The sequence below is a fragment of the Amphibalanus amphitrite genome, unplaced genomic scaffold, assembly GCF_019059575.1.
Source record: "Amphibalanus amphitrite isolate SeventyFive unplaced genomic scaffold, NRLGWU_Aamphi_draft 000004F_arrow, whole genome shotgun sequence".
Lineage (NCBI taxonomy): Eukaryota > Metazoa > Arthropoda > Thecostraca > Balanomorpha > Balanidae > Amphibalanus > Amphibalanus amphitrite.
Genome location: NW_024881501.1, coordinates 641,732 through 660,187, shown reverse-complemented (window position 1 = coordinate 660,187; position 18,456 = coordinate 641,732). Strand labels below are relative to the sequence as shown.

General features: G+C 56.7%; 2 protein-coding genes across 3 annotated transcripts in view; one reads left to right on the top strand and one right to left on the bottom strand.

The window, feature by feature from the left end:
• The window catches only part of LOC122374542 (PAN2-PAN3 deadenylation complex catalytic subunit PAN2-like), a 169,186-nt gene that overhangs the window by 35,661 nt on the left and 115,069 nt on the right, over positions 1-18,456 (bottom strand). For both annotated transcript variants that reach the window (XM_043353457.1, XM_043353380.1), the window contains exons 5-7: positions 12,134-13,871; positions 11,255-11,479; positions 10,015-10,177 (exon numbers count right to left, since the gene is read on the bottom strand). In XM_043353457.1, coding sequence (XP_043209392.1) covers positions 10,015-10,177; positions 11,255-11,479; positions 12,134-13,871 — 2,126 coding nt within the window. The remainder of the gene's footprint in view (positions 1-10,014; positions 10,178-11,254; positions 11,480-12,133; positions 13,872-18,456) is intronic.
• LOC122374665 lies at positions 3,265-6,997 on the top strand. Its single transcript, XM_043353584.1, has 2 exons — positions 3,265-3,721; positions 5,822-6,997. Exons 1-2 carry the CDS (start codon positions 3,391-3,393, stop codon positions 6,685-6,687), a joined length of 1,197 nt encoding a protein of 398 aa, XP_043209519.1. The 5' UTR covers positions 3,265-3,390; the 3' UTR covers positions 6,688-6,997.

Sequence of the window (18,456 nt, the reverse complement as noted above, 5' to 3'; positions counted from 1 at the left end):
CCCGCGACACTCGCGGTTACAACAAACGTCACCGATCTAGCTAAAAACTAGCTAAGCGATAGATCAGGATTATCTACAAAACATCAGTCTACTTTGCACCACTATCTCCGACAAAATTTTGGAATTTGGGGTCCTTCGCCTGAAAAATATGCGAAAACTACGGGAAAAGCAGCGCAAATCACTACAATTCATCCCAAAAACATAACATATACAACAAAAAAGTATATTGAAGCACACTTTGTGGTCGAACGAAGGTTTTTCTGTCATTTGAACCGCCCAAAAAAGGCGTGTGTGAACGTCAGATGGCTACAACGCCCCAACAGCAGAGACGGCCAGGCACCCGTCGAAAATCAAATTATGAGACACTTTGAGCCACCGTGCACTCATTCGGCTTGATATGATGGCCCAAAGACAATTGTTAGCACAGAGTACACCTTTTTGCGTTGTTCGATGGCCAATCAGCAAAACCCATTCGTCCGATCAGCGCATAGGTGGCGCCAGTGAGAGGCATTCCGGCAAGACCTTCAGCATATGGGCAAAACGGAATGCTGATCCCACTCCACAGTTCGTCAGTTGGTATAACATTCGCTTTTCGCCATAACTGATTGAATTCCGGCAAAACCTTTGACGATTTGGATATATGCTTCGTCATTCGTTTATATCCCTTCGTCGTTCACCAAAACATCCCCATGCTAGTTTCGACATTCCTCATAACATTTCGTCAGAACTAAAAGCAGATCGGCGATCGCCCCTGTTCTGTCCGAACAAAGTCCATATTAGAACGATGGCGCGAGACAAAAAGCGCATGAAAAATGAAATGTGTTACACTGATGAAGAATGTGAAGAAATGATAACGGGGAAAAAAGGAATTTGAAATTTGGCTCAAAACTTGGTTCATTGTGGTATTGTTATTGCTTTGGCTCGACGAATGAATGAAATGTTTGCTTGCGTTTCCGTTTTTTCTTGATTGGAAAGATCCGGCACTTTTGTTTAATGTTGCAGACACAACATTATGGTCCTCCGGGCCGGATCCAGAATTAACGTAACGCACTTAAGCATTTGAACTCAGAACTTGCATCAGTATTTAGATTTTGAAACATATGCGCATAACGCTGTAACGAACTAACGTAACCAATGCAGAACTATTATTTTATAAGGTTTGAGGACTTTTAACGAGTTTCATATTTTCGTAACGTAAAAATGAGCGGAGATACGAGTACGTCGGAGGCCAGCCTGAAGACGAGGAGTGAGGCTGGAACCAGCACCTCAACAGCCAGTGCCAAGCGCAGGAAGGCTCAGGTGTCCCAGTTGAAGGCGCTGCAGGCCAGACGAGCGGCTGATGAAGCTGAACGAGCGCTGGAGTCACGAAGACGGGCGGCCACCGCTGCCGCCGCCGCTGCTGAGGCTGAGGCCCAACTCGTGATACAGGAGGCCCGGGCAGAGGCTCAGAGGGCTGCTGACGCCGCCGAAATCGATGCTTTAGAATTGCGGCTCATGGAAGACGACGATTTGAAGTCGCAGTCCCCGAACGATTTGGTATTTGAAGATAGAGACAGAGAGGGAAATGGAGCGCCGGCAGACCCTAGGCCGCCCTCCGGTGTCATATCAAGACACGGTCAGATGCAGCAGTTAACCGATGTGAATCAGATACGATCTCAGTCCGCTGCAGGGCCCCAGCGAGCTCACCTGCCTGAACGAAATGCAAATGCTGACGCCCGGGAGCGCACGGAGCGCTGGCTGAGTGAGCTGCCGTGCGGTGACGGCCAGCGCCGGACCTCATCACTGCCCAAGATAACACTGGACGAGTTTGATGGCTCTCCACTCGAATGGCCACGGTGGAGCGGACTTTTCCGGGCTCTGGTGCATGATAACGGCGCTCTCTCAGACACCGAACGTTTGACCTACCTGCAGTCTTGTCTGACAGGCGAAGCGAGAGAAGCAGTGCGTGGGCTCTTATGTGACGGCAACATGTATGAAGAGGCACTGAAAGAGCTGGATATGCAATTTGGGGACCCTCGCGCGGTTGTAACAGCTACCCTTGATGGTGTCCTCAAGCATCACTCCATAAAGGAAAATGATGTCGAGAGCCTGATGCGGTTCTCTCGCGCCCTCCACGCCGCCGTCAGTGTTCTGTCCGCCAGAGGTTTCGAAGCTGACCTCGCTGCAGTAACAAACCTGGACCAGGTCCTAGAAAAGCTGCCAAGGTCACTGGCTTGGCAGTGGGGCCAGGTGGAGCTGAAGATGGCACCACGTCGTCCCACGCTGGGAGACGTTGACCAGTGGCTGAGACCGCTGGTGCTGGCTGGTCGCCGCGCGCTCAGTGTCTCTAGACAGCGGGAGGTGATGATGCCCAGAACGCAGCGGGTGGCTCCGGCAGAGCCAGCCGGTCGACGGAGAGGCAGCAGCCAGCGCACCACTCTGGCTACAGCGACGGCAACAGAGCCCGCTCCATGTCCGGCCTGCGATGGAGAGGCGCACAATCTGGATTGCTGTCCAGTTTTCAAAGCCATGGCGCCAGTCGACCGCCTGCAGCTCGCGCGTGACAACAGACGCTGTTATCGCTGTCTCGGCGAGTCACACTGGGCCAGCCGGTGTCGAAAGAAGTTGATCTGTGGAGAGAACGGCTGTCGTGGGAAGCATCACCCACTGCTGCATGTACCCGATCACTCGAGTCGGCGCTCAGAGGAGCAGGATGCTCCAGCACTAGCTGCTGACCAGCCGAGAAGTGTGATGGCGACAGCCTTGGATGCAACGAGCGGGCCACGTAAAGCACTGCTGCAAGTGGTTCCCGTGAGAGTACTCGGCCCAGCTGGGAAGTTCGTCGACACGCACGCGCTGCTCGACTCGGGAGCGGACACATCATTATGCATTGAGAGCGTGCTTCGGGATCTGTCGGTGACTGGGTCGACGGAGAAGCTCACGCTCGGTAACGTTGAGGGTACCGGCATGACCCGGCCTACAATGAAGGTGTCACTGCAGGTGGCTCCGCTGTCGGCAGACGGGCAATGTGAGCCTGTAAAGGTGCCCGAAGTCTTCTCCGTTCCCCAGCTCAATATCCGGCCGCAGAGAGTCGATTGGTCAAAAAGGGCTCAGTGGAAACACCTGGAAGGCATCTCGATTCCAGACACCAACGGACGGAAGATCGAATTACTCTTAGGTGCTAATGTGCTGGAGGCGATTCTCCAGCGGGAGGCCCGAGTAGGTGGGCCAGGCCAGCCGGCAGCCATCCGGACGTATTTTGGGTGGTGTCTGACGGGCAGCGTAGCACAGCTTCTACCGGTCGGCTCCCGAGAAGTGCTGCATGTGGCCCACCGCTGTGAAGGCGAAGAGAAGCTGCAAGCTCTAGTGAGAGACTTCTGGTCTACCGAGGCTTTTGGAACAAGGTACAATATGAAGCAGCCTCGCTCTCATGAAGATCGACTGGCGGAAGAGATGATGGAGTCCACCACCAAGTGGAGAGGTGACAGGTATGAAACCGGCCTTCTGTGGAAACCTGATTGCGCCCCCCTGCCCAATGACCGTAGCATGGCCCTGCGCCGCCTCGAAACTACGGAGAAGGCGCTCCGACGAGCACCAGAAAAGGCTGCAGCTTACCGCGACACTATGAGAGAGTATCTGGATAAAGGCTACGCCCGTCTGCTGACCGAAGAGGAACTACAGAAGCATCATCAGAGGTGCTGGTATTTGCCGCACCACGCGGTAACCAGCGCGAGCAAACCTGGTAAATTCCGGGTGGTGTTTGACGCAGCGGCGAAGTTTGCAGGCACATCTCTCAACGAGAATTTGCTAACGGGCCCAGACCTGCTGAAACAAATCCCAGGAGTGCTGCTTCGCTTCCGCCAGCAGCCAGTGGCTCTTATCGCCGATATTGAGCAGATGTTCCTGCAGGTGGCGGTCCGAGAAGAGGATCAGCCGGCACTCCGGTTCCTGTGGCGGGATCTAGAGACAGACAGACCCCCGAGCACCTATCAAATGGACCGGGTCATCTTCGGAGCTCGCTCGTCACCCGCCTCAGCGAGTTTCGTATTGAAGAAGACCGCAGAAGAGAGGGCTGAAGACACTCCCGAGGGTCGTAAAGCAGCAGCCATCGTGGTAGAAGACTTCTACATGGACGACATGGTAACTTCAGTCAACAGTCCCGCCCAGGCGAAAACTATCGTAATCGAGGTGACAAAGCTGATTTCAAGAGGCGGGTTCCGGCTGCGAAAATGGCTCAGCAATGATAAGTCTGTCCTCGTCGGAATTCCTGTACAGGAGCGGGCTCCCAGTACATCTGACTTAGAGAGGACACTGCCAACTGAGAAGGTGTTGGGTGTCACCTGGGATGCCGAGCAGGATGAGCTTAGCAGCACGGCGCCCAGTGAGCTGGCTTATGTGCGGCAGCCGGCAACGAAGCGAGAAATACTGCGCGTCGTGGCGTCTATTTTTGACCCACTCGGATTCACCTCGCCGTTTGTGCTTCTAGCCAAACTGCAGCTGCAAGCACTCTGGTCTTGCCAGCAGGGCTGGGATGACCCACTCACCACAGAGGAATCTGATCGATGGGCGGCATGGATGGAGGAGCTGCCCCGGCTGAGTGACACCAAGCTGCCACGATGGTATGGCGTTCAGGAAGAAGCCCCTCTGAGAAGAGATCTCCACGTCTTCTGTGACGGATCTGAAAAGGCTTTTGGAGCCGTGGCGTACCTGCGTCACGAGTACTCAGACGGAACCATTCACTGTGCTTTTGTCATGGGCAAGTGCAGAGTCGCACCGCTCAAGAAACTGTCTATCGTACGCCTGGAAACTCAGGCAGCCGTGCTGGCTGTGCGTCTGGCAGCGTCGGTTGTCCAAGAGCTCACTGAAGAGGTGCACCGGGTGGTGTTTTGGAGTGACAGCCAGGTGGTTTTGAGCTACATAGCCAACGACAGCAAGAGATTCCACACATTTGTGGCAAACCGGATTGCTGAAATCCGTGACTTGACCGAGCCCAGCCAGTGGCGACACGTTCCTGGTGAGGTCAACCCAGCTGATGACTGCTCTCGCGGGCTAACGGCCTCTGCGCTCACTAAGGACAGCCGTTGGATCCGTGGGCCCGATTTCCTGTGGAGGCCAGAAACCTGCTGGCCGGCTGGTAGTGAGCAGCATAAGCTACCTGATGAGGATCCTGAAGTTAGAGTGGTGTTAGCTACTCAACACAAAGCCAGAGAGACAACCGCGGTCATTCCTGACCCAGAGCGATTCTCAAGCTGGCTGCGCTACAGGCGTGTAGTCGGCTGGACGCAGCGATTCCTGATCAACTTCGTGGCATCTCACTCGTTCGAAGATCGCCAGAACGACTTGAGAAGTGGTCCACTGTCGGCTGATGAGCTGCAAGACGCGCAGAATCTTGTCATTCGGGAGGTGCAGCGTGGGGCGTTCACTCAAGAGCTTGCAGCGCTGAGAAGCGGAAGGTCCATCAGCACGAGTAGCTGTCTACTTATGCTCTCTCCAGTTCTTGATGAAGACGGCCTGCTTCGAGTCGGTGGGCGGCTGGTGAACGCCCCTCTGCCTCAGTCCGCCCGCCATCCGGTCATCCTGCCGCGGGACAGCCGCGTGACAGCTCTGATCGTGAAGGACGTCCACCAGAAGCTACTGCACGCCGGAGTCGAGCAGACACTGAACGATCTGCGACAGCTGTTCTGGATACCCAGAGGGAGAGCAATGGTGAGGAGAGTCCTGCACAGCTGTCCGGTGTGTCGCCGGCGCCGCGCAAAACCGTGCCAGCCGAAGATGGCAGATCTGCCCCAGGCGCGGTTCGACACGCGGCACGTGTTCAGCAGCGTCGGTCTCGATTTTTTTGGTCCTATGCTCGTCAAGACGGGAGGACGGCATGAGAAGAGGTACGGACTGTTGGTGACGTGCCTCGCCACCCGGGCAGTGCACCTCGAGCTGTGCCACTCGCTCAGCACCGACAGCTTCCTCATGGCGTTCCGCAGATTCGTCTCAAGGCGAGGCAGACCGAAAGAGGTGTTCTCTGATAACGGGACGAATCTGCGAGCAGGAGAGAGGGAGATGCGTCGGCAGATCCAAGCATGGAACGTCCACGCCATCAGTGACCGCCTCGCACAAGATGGCATTAAGTGGCATTTTAACCCGCCAGGTGCGTGTCACATGGGAGGCGCCTGGGAGCGGCTAATATCCTCCGTTAAGCGTGCTCTGAGAGCAGTGCTGAGCCAGCTGACTGTCACGGACGAAGCGCTACAGACCGTGCTGACAGAAGTTGAGGCGGTGGTCAACGGTCGACCTCTGACCCATGTGTCCACAGAAGTGGATGATTTGGAGGCGATTACGCCGAACCATCTTCTGCTCGGCCGACGGGTAACTTGTCTGCCACCTGGCGTCTTCGACAACGGCGAGTCTGCGAGCAGGAGGATCTGGCGACAAACACAAGCTCTGACAGACCAGTTCTGGACCAGATGGCTGAAGGAATATGTCCCCAGCCTGACCTGTCGCCGCAAGTGGACAAGAGACATGCGGAACTTGGCGCCCGGCGACCTGGTTTTGATCGCAGAAGATAACGTGCCGCGGGGTCAGTGGCCCCTCGGCAGAGTGATCGAAGTGATGCCCGGCCCGGACGGCCGGGTGAGGTCAGCTCGTCTGCGCGCTCGTGGTGGTACAGTGCACCGACCGGCCACCAAGATATGCCTTCTCGAGGAGGCGAGATAACTGCTGACGGTGTCCAGTGATACCGGCGTCTCACGCGCGCGTGCGCGTGGAGGGGGGAGGATGTTCTGTCCGAACAAAGTCCATATTAGAACGATGGCGCGAGACAAAAAGCGCATGAAAAATGAAATGTGTTACACTGATGAAGAATGTGAAGAAATGATAACGGGGAAAAAAGGAATTTGAAATTTGGCTCAAAACTTGGTTCATTGTGGTATTGTTATTGCTTTGGCTCGACGAATGAATGAAATGTTTGCTTGCGTTTCCGTTTTTTCTTGATTGGAAAGATCCGGCACTTTTGTTTAATGTTGCAGACACAACAGCCCCTTTACAGAGAAGTATAAATATGGCCACGTTTATGCGCGCAGTCCGAGGCATAGGTGGCGAAACTCGTAGGCCACTTATCCACACAAAAATCGGTAGCCGTTCATGAGCGCCATAGGTACAGTCCACAGCAGAAGTAATGTGTGGTTTCAGTCATGGGTATGTTCTGCTTCTGAAGCTTAGGAACGATTAGCCAGACTGCAATGAAACTTTGAATGTAGCTTTTATGTATCGTCACCCTTGCAGCTGCAACTTTAGCTATTGACATCTTCTTTTCGATCACTCCGCATTAAACAATCGCCAGTCAAAGCCAACCGTTGAGATTGGTAAACCCCTACATTACTTTAGCGGTGGGCTGTACAAGGACGTAACTGACATGTTATCGGCTGATTGAAAAATGGACAGGCAGCAGAGGAACAGGCTGGATAAGTAAACCCCGCCTCAAACACCATGGTGTCACCAAGGACCAGGCAACAGCTGGATAAGTCAACCCCGTCCCAAACACCAAGGTGCCCGTCCGACCGGGCCCGGCTCGCCATCTGTCAGCCTTCCCTCGCGAGTCCGACCACCGCGGCCGCCCGAGGCGTTGTCCCATGACATCGCACGGGCAGTGACGCGATGATGACGGCTGACTTCGTAGTTCGTATCGAAGCGTTTAGGAGTCCGACGCTCGGCCGTCTACATGCCTACTCGGTTTAGCGCCCGTAGTCTCCCAGTATCTATCGTATGCTGCCTTTTCGGAATCCAATGCTTAATTGGTTGCAAATTGCGCTGGAACTGTCGCAAGCCTCATCCATGCATGTGTGATTAACATTAAACATTTAATATGGCTAGATAAGCACTACATCATTGACATTTTGATCACTGACGAAAGTTTTAAATCAACAGTCATTGTTTACGCACAGTACCGATGAATTTTGCACATCAACTAACCATTTTGTGAAATGTCGAAGCATTATGACAATCTGACAAAGTGTTTTGCCTATGACGAACATTGTGCTCAATGACAAAGAGTTGTGCAGAATGGTTAAATGGAGTCCAGCCTGTTTTGCCGACCGTCAAACAGTGATGAACATCGCCGATGGGTTATCCTGAATGACGCTTGTTCAAACTGATGCCGAAAAGGTTATGACGATTGGCCATCGAACAACGCAAAAAGGTGTACTACTGCGGTAATATTCTACCAGTACAAACACTGGATGCCGTGAACCAAATCTGTTGGAAGCCAAAGGTCGTGCCATGTTCAGACATGGAGCTTCTCCACTTCAGATGTAAAAAAAAAAATGACAAAAGTGGTGTAGGCAGAAATTTTGTTTTGGGGGATAATGCCTTATGGCCTGGGAACACTTTGATGTTAAGTTTATCTTATATGATCGTATTATCCTCCGGCAAGAGGTGAAAGAACACAGGCATCTAGTTTCGGGAGACCCGTAAAACAACTGAGACCAGCAATGGCTGGCATTTTCCATCATTGTCGGCTGATCTTGTAACAAGGGTATCTATTGCATGTGCTATTTCACAGCCACCCTAGTTGACTATATAGGACGATAAAAAGAAAAAACGCAATCATGTTTGCCTTATTTTATACGCTAATTAACAATGTTCGGGTAATTCTGGGACACCCTTCACACCCTGTATGTTTTGGAAAGGATGATCATCATGTACACATGCTTGTCGACAATTTGTCATGTTTCAGTTCCAAAATAATCATCCCAATTACTCCTAAAACAGATAGTTTCACAACCGACCCGATTTTGCGACATCCATTTTCATGCCTGACCCATGGTCAGAGGTGAACCCTTTTTGTGGGCTCTTCAAGGGTCGAATGCATTTGAACTCACTTATGTACACTGCTTGAGGACGGGTGTTACCAAAGCCCATGCAAAATTGTGACGTTTAACTCCTTGTTGATTCAGAATTACTGACGAAACGTGTCAACGAACTTTTGAGCCACCCTGTACAGTGAACGGGGGGCGGCAATGATAGGCATATTTTCTATTATTTACCTTGAGCTTGGGCAGCCACTCGTGTTCCCATAAACTGTCACAAACGAATGTGTCCCATGCACGAAAGTGTCCCGCTCTCCCCTACATCACTCCTTATGCCAAATCATTGGCTTTTTTGGAGGTGAGGTGGGAGGGTCCTTACAACCCGCGCCCTCCGAGTTGGGAAGGACCCAGAACAGGCCCCGAAGTTTTCGCGTCACGCATTGAACGAAAATTTCGTGTCAGCATGCACGACTAATTAAAATCGGTTGTGAAATTTGTTAAAGAACCAGCTAGAAACATGGATTGAACCAGGACAACGTCATTTCCGAGCCTGGAGTCGGAGTCGAGAAGGTTTTGGTGACCCCAACTCCGACTCTGAATACGACTGCAGACTCAGACCGGGTCCGACCTCATAGTCGTTTTCAGAAGACTATCCCCCCATTTTCCCTACCCCAAAATCTCATCGGATCTGTATTAGAGGTGGCAAAAGATGAAAATTTTGGGAACCAGACTCGAATCAGACCCGGCTGTACATTTCTGGAACCAGTCGGACCCGGTCTTAGTTGGAATCGGAACCAGTTGGACCCGTTTCCCAAAAGTCAATTAATGCAAACTAATTGTAGGCATCAGTAGTTGCATCATGTTGATGTAAAAAGCCTATTTCCCACTGGGAATACTCATGAGCTACTGTGTGCAAAGAAACATTCACTTCATTCACCTCATATTTTGCGATAATGTGTAGTGTGCAAGATGTATAGTTTATGGTAGGACTCTGTTGGACCCGTCAGAAAATTTCCAGGAACCGGTCTGGACCCTGATGGGTCCAGACTGGTTCTTTGGACCGGGTCCTCGGGTCCACGTTTTGCCACCTCTAATCTGTATCGATCTCCGGGGTGCCCAGTCGGAGGTTGGGGGATGTCCATGTCTCAGACACTCGGTTCTACTGACAGTGACGACAGTCAGGTGGCCGACGCGGCGGCTCACTGGGCCGGTCAGCCGCGGCCGGCCTGGGACTCACCTTTGGCGGGCAGCTCGTCGGGCTCCAGGGGCGTGAACTGGTCCGTCTGCGCGGGCCGGGCGGCCACGCTGGCCGCCGGCAGCAGCGTGTCGGCGGTGAGCACCGATCGCGCCGCCGGCACCGGACTCGGCCGGCGAGACTGGTAGTACAGCACCGTGGGCACCTGGCGGCGGCCGGGCCACCCGTCCCACTCAGCGGCCACACGAGGTCACCGACACTCCACCCACCGACCCGCCCGGCCCACTCCACCCACCGCCCCGCCCTGCCCCGCCCCGTCACAGCGACACTGCACCCACCTTCCCACCCCGCCCCGTCACAGCGACACTGCACACACCGCCCCGTCACAGCGACACTCCACCCACCGCCCCGTCACAGCGACACTCCACCCACCACCCCGCCCCGTCACAGCGACACTGCACATACCACCCCGCCACGTCACAGCGACACTCCACCCACCGGCCCACTCCACCCACCGGCCCCACCCCGTCACAGCGACACTCCACCCACCGCCCCGCCCCGTCACAGCGACACTCCACCCACCGCCCCGCCCCGCCCCGTCACAGCGACACTCCACCCACCGTCACAGCGACACTCCACCCACCGCCCCGTCACAGCGACACTGCACACACCGCCCCGCCCCGTCACAGCGACACTGCACACACCGCCCCGCCCCGTCACAGCGACACTCCACCCACCGCCCCGTCACAGCGACACTCCAACCACCGCCCCGCCCCGCCCCATCCCGTCACACCGGCCTATGTCCCCACCAGATGGCAGCCAGACGGCCTCGGTGCTCACCTTCCACTGCAGCCAGACGGCCTCGGTGCTCACCTTCCACTGCAGCCAGACGGCCTCGGTGCTCACCTTCCACTGCAGCCAGACGGCCTCGGTGCTCACCTTCCACTGCAGCCAGACGGCCTCGGTGCTCACCTTCACACTGCAGCCAGACGGCCTCGGTGCTCACCTTCCGCTGCAGCCAGACGGCCTCGGTGCTCACCTTCCACTGCAGCGGCAGCCAGACGGCCTCGGTGCTCACCTTCCACTGCAGCCAGACGGCCTCGGTGCTCACCTTCCACTGCAGCCAGACGGCCTCGGTGCTCACCTTCCACTGCAGCGGTAGCCAGACGGCCTCGGTGCTCACCTTCCGCTGCAGCCAGACGGCCTCGGTGCTCACCTTCCACTGCAGCCAGACGGCCTCGGTGCTCACCTTCCACTGCAGCCAGACGGCCTCGGTGCTCACCTTCCACTGCAGCGGCAGCCAGACGGCCTCGTCGCTGCTGACCGGTGTGACGCCCAGATCGTTGAAGATGTACCACTGCGAAACCGCCGTACCGACGGCGCGCTGGTGGTAGGCGGCCCCGACGCGCACCAGCGCCACCAGATTGTTCTTGTCTGGGAACTTGGGGTCGGAGACGTGGCAGACGACGGCCGTCAGGTCGTAGACGCTGCGCTCGGCGCCGTCCCCCTGCCGACGGCCGGGCGGAGTGGGCCGCGAGTCAGCGCCAGGTGCAGCTGTCCTGTCCTCACTGCACAGCTCACTGCCGGCGGCGACCGACCACTTACCACCGCCACCACCATAGCACAGCGACAGACACACAACAGAAACCACACCATCAGCCGTGCGAACGCATCCTCGGTGTCATTGTAGTCAATGAACCAGCCAGGCGCGGTGATTCAGGTGCAAGCAGCTAAATGCGCAAGCAGCAAAATCCGTCCACAGACCCAACCAGCTGTTCACTGATCCCACCGGCATCACCCCCTGCCGACCTCCCCCCAATCCCCCCCACCCCTTCTGACCTGCACCCCGCTCTGACCTGGGCCCGCCCTGCCCACTGCCATTCTGAGCTGGGCCCCGCCCTGCCCGGGTCCCGCTCTGACCGGGGCCCCGCCCAGCCCGGGTCCCGCTCTGACCTGGGCCCGCCCTGCCCGGGTCCTGCTCTGAGCTGGGCCCGCCCAGCCCGGGTCCCGCTCTGACCTGGGCCCGCCCTGCCCGGGTCCTGCTCTGAGCTGGGCCCGCCCAGCCCGGGTCCCGCTCTGACCTGGGCCCGCCCTGCCCGGGTCCCGCTCTGAGCTGGGCCCGCCCTGCCCGGGTCCCGCCCTGCCCGGGTCCCGCTCTGACCTCGTCGTCGCCGTCGGCGATCGAGACTGTGCCGTCCTGGTGCAGCTGACAGGCGATGGTGTGCGGCAGCCAGTGCGGCGCCGGCCGCTTGGCGTCGTCGACGGCCGCTGGCGGCGGTCCGGCCGGCCGGCCGCCGTGCCAAAAGTGGCAATCGGCTCTGGTGCAGGCGGCGCCGTAGCGGCACGGTTTAATGCTGGGCGGTGCCGGCGGCGCGCTGGCCGACTCCTGCTGCGCGCCGGCCGGCCACAGCAGGCCCGCCTGGCGCCGCCAGAACTCCAGGTCGTTGGGGTTGTCGGTGCAGCAGTTGACGGCCAGACAGTGCGGCAGCGAGAGCAGGTGGCGCGCCTGCTCTGTGGGCTGGTAGCGGCCGCACAGCTCGCACCAGGCCTGCACCGTCTGCTGCAGACACAGACTGGCCGCCAGCGTCTGGCCGAAGCTCACCTCTCGGTCGTCCAGCTCCGGCGGGTAGGTCAGGTTACACAGCAGGATAGTGCTCTCCTTCTCCGAGCTGGCGCCGCACTTGACGCACCGGGTCGTCTGCCGGCTGAGCGCGCCCAGGATGCGCGCCACGGGCGACTCGCCGGCGCCGGCCGTCTCGGCCGTCTCGGCGCCGTCCGGGTCGGCCGGCAGAGCGGCGCACTCCGTGTCCAACTGCTGCAGGATGAACCGGTTCCAGTTCTGGATGAGCCGAGGCAGGTTAATCTTCTGCCGGTTGGTCAGCGTATCGGAGAGAATCAAGCCGAGCGCCGTGGCCTCCGGGATCGTGCGGAACGCCCGCAGAAAGTTGCTCGCCTGGCACGGCACGCCCTGGGAGGTGTCCAACATGTGAAAGAGAAAGCTGAGTTCGCACGACAGGCAAAACTCGCGCTGGCAGAGATGGCCGATAAGTGTCTCTCGCAGCGGCTCCAGACAGTAGAGCACCTGCAGCATGGCGTTGCAGTAGGAGTTGGGCAGGCTCGCCTCCAGGCCCGAGAAGCTGGTCCGGTTGTACTGCAGGTGGTCCATCTCGTCCAAACCGTTGCGGCTGTACTTGACGTCAATCTTGCGGTAGCGCTTTGGCACGTGCACTGCGAACGGATCGTCGGCAGTGGCGGCGGCCGGCTCGGCGGCGGCTGCGCGCTGGCCCGGCCGGCCCAGACGGTACGGGAGCTGGTTCCGTTTGCGGGTGCCCGGGTTCGGCGCGTAGCCAATCGTGCCCACCATCCGCATTGTCTTGAGCACAACGGGGTCCACCTTCATGGGCTTGCGGTAGAGCTTGGAGCACCAGTGCGACGGCCAATCGGAGAGCAGCGGCTCGCTGGTGACGGCCATGGGCACAGTGGCCAGCGGCGTCAGCCGGTCCGTGAAGGCGATGGCCGGCAGCGGCTCGATCGGCTCGGCGAACTCTGTGTGGCGCGGGTAGTTGTTGAAGGCGCACTCCTGGTTGGCCAGCGTCAGCAGGTGCACGCAGCCGCCGCCGTCTCCGAACGCCATGGCCTGAGAGTTGGCCGAGATGTCCATAGCGGTGCACATGCTGCCGGCCGTCTCCACAGAGAGCAGCGACAGCGCCGGCGTGGCCAGCCGCGCCGTCTCCACGATCTGCAGCTGGCCCAGCGGCGACACCACCGCCAGCCGGCTCGACAGCGACGGAATGAACTTGAGCAGGTACGGATCCACCAGTACCGGGATCGTCGAGACGGCGCGCAGCATGCGCAGGTCGTACATCATGAGGTGCCGGTCAGCGGCCGGCTTCCCGCCCCTGCACGGCAGTACCGTCACCGTCATCGTCAGCACATGCCGCCTTACACACCTTTTCCGCCCAATTCAGGCAGTAGTGCACACATTTCAGCATTAGTGCAGGCGATTTCGACAGTACAGCATAGTCTGTCTATGGCGAACTGTCGAAATCGGTTGCACTTCACCTTTTTGCGTTAGCTTTTGACCATTGGGCAAAACATTTGTACACATTCGCCATATAGGTGGCGCTACAAATGGTCGGTTGGTCACAAAGAATCACCATTGTGCAAAACTATTCGGCGATCTTCCTCTATAACTCGACATTGAACAAATGGTTCAACATTGTGCAAAACAAATCGTCAATGGTCGAAACTACTCGTCATATGCCGAGCTAGCTCTCTCAATGCCGAATTCTGGCGAAGTGTTAAACTGTTTTGCGGATCGCTCATTTCAGTGTTCAATCTGTTTTGCTGAATGGCTGAAATGAAACACACCACGCCGGAATAGTTGTGCTCAATGCCGATTGTCGAAATGGCTCCTCAAACAGTTATGGCGAATGGTTGAATTTAAATGCAAAAAGGTGTAGGGGAGACCCGGGAGGTATGGGCCGGTTTTGTGAAAAGGCAATTTTCTTCCAGTGGGCAGTGGCTAGAACCAGTGGCGTATCCAAGGGGGGACCCTGGGGGTCCTAGGGTCCCCCCTGGAGCAAAAAAAAAAAATTTTTTTTTTACTCGAAAAAAATTGAAAACACTTTGAGGGCCCTTTTCACCACTTACATTTTTTTTTACATAATGAAAAGTATCAATTACATTTCTAGGGACCCTTTTAGGACTATCAGAGGACCCCTTTAGGCCAACGAGGGACCTTGTAGAGTAAATTAAGGGCCCTTTACAACGAACAGGACCTTCTCAGGCACACAGAGGGCCCTCTCAGACACACAGAGGGCCCTCTCAGGCACTCAGAGGGCCCTCTCAGGCACTCAGAGGGCCCTCTCAGACACACAGAGGGCCCTCTCAGGCACTCAGAGGGCCCTCTCAGGCACTCAGAGGGCCCTCTCAGGCACTCAGAGGGCCCTCTCAGGCACTCAGAGGGCCCTCTCAGGCACTCAGAGGGCCCTCTCAAGCACTCAGAGGGCCCTCTCAGGTCCGAGGGCCCTCTCAGACATCTTGAAGAGGTCGAAGAGCCCTCTGAGCTCAAAGAGGGCCCTCTGAGATCAAAAAGGGCCCTCGGAGGCAACAGAGGGCCCTACAATGCAACAATAGAGCCCCTGTGGTCACCAAAGGGCCCTCTGAGGCGAATAGGGGTCCTTTTAGGCAAACAGAGGGCCCTTTGAGGCAAACAGAGGGCCCTCTAAAGTGGCGAATAAAGGGACCCTCTGAGACGAAAGGGGGCCAGAGCCCAGAGAGCCCTCTCAGGCACTCAGAGGGCCCTCTCAGATACTCAGAGGGCCCTCCCAAGCACTCAGAGGGCCCTCTCAGGCACTCAGAGGGCCCTCTCAGGCACTCAGAGGGCCCTCTCAGGCACTCAGAGGGCCCTCTTAGGCACTCAGAGGGCCCTCTCAAGCACTCAGAGGGCCCTCTCAGACATCTCGAATAGGTCGAAAAGAGCCCTCTGAGGTCAAAGAGGGTCCTCTGAGATAAAAAGGGCCCTCGGAGGCAACAGAGGGCCCTCCAATGCAACGATAGAGCCCCCTGTGGTTACCAAAGGGCCCTCTGAGGCGAATACGGGGTCCTTTTAGGCAAACGGAGGGCCCTTTGAGGCAAACAGAGGGCCCTCTAAAGGGGCGAATAAAGGGACCCTCTGAGACGAACGGGGGCCAGAGCCCAGAGGGCCCTCTCAGGCACTCAGAGGGCCCTCTCAGGCACTCAGAGGGCCCTCTAAGGCACTCAGAGGGCCCTCTCAGGTACACAGAGGGCCCTATCAGGCACACAGAGGGCCCTCTCAGGCTCACAGAGGGCCCTCTCAGGCACACATAGGGCCCCCTCAGACACACAGAGGGCCCTCTCAGGTACACATATGGTCCTCTGAGACACACAGAGGGCCCTCTCAGGTACACAGAGGGGCCTCTCAGGCTCACAGAGGGCCCTCTCAGGCACACATAGGGCCCCCTCAGGCACACAGAGGGCCCTTCAGGCAAACAGAGGGCCCCCTGAGGCAAACAGAGGGCCCTCTCAGGTACACAGAGGGCCCTTTCAGGCACACAGAGGGCCCTCTAAAACACACGGAGGGCCCTCTCAGGTACACAGAGGGCCCTTTCAGGCACATAGAGGGCCCTCTCAAACACACAGAGGGCCCTCTCAGGCACACAGGAGGCCCTCTCAGGCACACAAGGCCCTCTGAGACACACAAAGGGCCCTCTCAGACACACAGAGGGCCCTCTCAGGTACACATATGGTCCTCTGAGACACACAGAGGGCCCTCTCAGCCACACAGAGGACGCTCTCAGGTACACATAGGGCCCCCTCAGGCACACAGAGGGCCCTCTCAGGCAAACTACACAGAGGGCCCTTTCAGGCACACAGAGGGCCCTCTCAAACACACAGAGGGCCCTCTCAGGTACTCAGGGGGCCCTCCCAGGCACACAAAAGGTCCGCTAAGACCAGCAGAGGGCCTGTTAAGACGAACAGAAGGGCCTCTGAGGTACGAGGGTCAATTTCAGGCCACAAGGTATCCTATGAGGCCACCAGACGGCCCTCTTAGATTAAAGATGGTCCCTGGAGGTCACCAGAGGGCCCTCTGAGGTGAACAAAGGGCCCTCACAGCCACCTCAAAGAGGGCCCTCTGAGATCGAAGATATCAAAGAGATCAAAGAGGGCCCTCTAAGGCGAATGGAGGGCCTTCAAAGGCCACAAAGTGCCCTCTCAGGCCACTGGAGGGCCTTCTGAGGTGATATGATGCTATGTCAGACCACCATGAGCCCTATGAGGTCATCAGGCCCTCTGAGATCAAAGAGGGTCCTTGGAAGTCATCGGAGGACCCCTTGAGGCCCCTTGAGGCGAACAAAGGCCAGAGGGCCCCCCTTAGACACCACAAAGAAGTAAAAAAGATCCCTCTGAGTTCAAAGACAGCTCTCTGAGATGTAATAAGGCCATTTGAGGCCTCTGAGGGCCCTCTGATGCCACAGAGAGGCGCCCGCTGATACCAAAATAGGGTCCTCTGAAGTCTGAAGCCACCAGAGGGCCCTCTGAGGCGAATAGCGGGTCCTCACATCCACTTCAAAGAGGGCCCTCTGAAAATCAACTGGCCCTCGGAGTCAGTGTCCCAAAATTGTATTTTGGCTTGGGTGTCAGAGGGGAAAATAGGTCACCCAAAAGGGGGATAAGAGTGGACAATTGTCAGTCACAGGGCAGCCGGAGCCCTCTGAGAAGGTCACTTGAGCCTTACAACAGAGGGCCCTCTGAGGTGATATGAAGGCTATGTCAGGCCACTATGGGCTCTATGAGGTCAGCAGGCACTCTGAGGAAAAGACTGGCCCTCTGAGGGGAACAGAGGGCCCTTTAGAACAATCAGAGGACTTTTTAGGCCAACTAGGGGCCTTAAGAGGTCAACAAAGGGCCCTTTGGGACACAAACAGGGCCTCTCAGGCCACCAGGGGCCTCATGTATTAGACAAACATACGGCCATCTGAAGTAAAAGAGGACCTTTTGAGGTAAACAAGGGCCCCTGGAGAGAAAACAAAGGGCCCTTTCAGGTACCTAGAAGGTCCATGGAGGCCACTAGAGTGCCCTTTGAGGCCAGTGATGGTCTGCAGAGGCCCTCAGAGGGTCCCTCTGAGGGTAACAGAGGGTCCTTAAGACGACCAGAGGCCCCCCTTGAAAATGCAGGTGTCACAAGGTCCGGTTTGCATCAAAGGTCAGGTAGCTATGCCCAGTTTTGGCTCTCTGTTGCCGACGTGTCCCGAGCTGTCGCAAAAAGAACGATGTGGTGGCACCCACCCTCCCACTCGGCCGGCCAGGGTCCTTCTAACCAGGGATGCGGAGCCGTGGAAATTTCAGACGTCTCCGGCTCCAGCTCTGGAGAAAAAATCGGCTTCGGCTCCGGCTCTGGCTCCGACTTCGACTCCAATACTCAGTACATCCTCTATACAATTAAATACGGGTGGAAGAGAAAAGATGAAGGATTGGTTCACGTTGCTTCTGTATTTGCATAACAAGGCTATTATGAATACCACATGTTTTACTGCCTTGTACTGTCAAACCGAACTATGTAGGTCAATAATTTTTTCCTCTTCAAAAAAGCAGCCGGAGTCGCCGCCTTTTGGACGGCTCCAGCTCCGGTTCCGGCTCCGGGCAAAATATGCCGGCTCCGGCGGCTCCGGCTCCAGCTCCGGCTCCACACCCCTGCTTCTAACTCGGCTTCTGAGCCACGTACCAGCACGCCAAAGGCAGCGTTCGAAAGGACGCAAACAATAATGACGAAATTACTCTGGTCATTTTTAGATCAGGTCAAAGGTCAGTTCACATAGGTCATCCAAGGCTAAATTTCGCCAATTTTCTGGTCCAATTTCGACAATTTTCAACAAACCACCGCATCACTCGGAAATGAATGCCGTGCCGGGGAAAAGCGTAGTTAATAGCTCTTTTAACCCGCGCCGGGCCGGTGCTCTG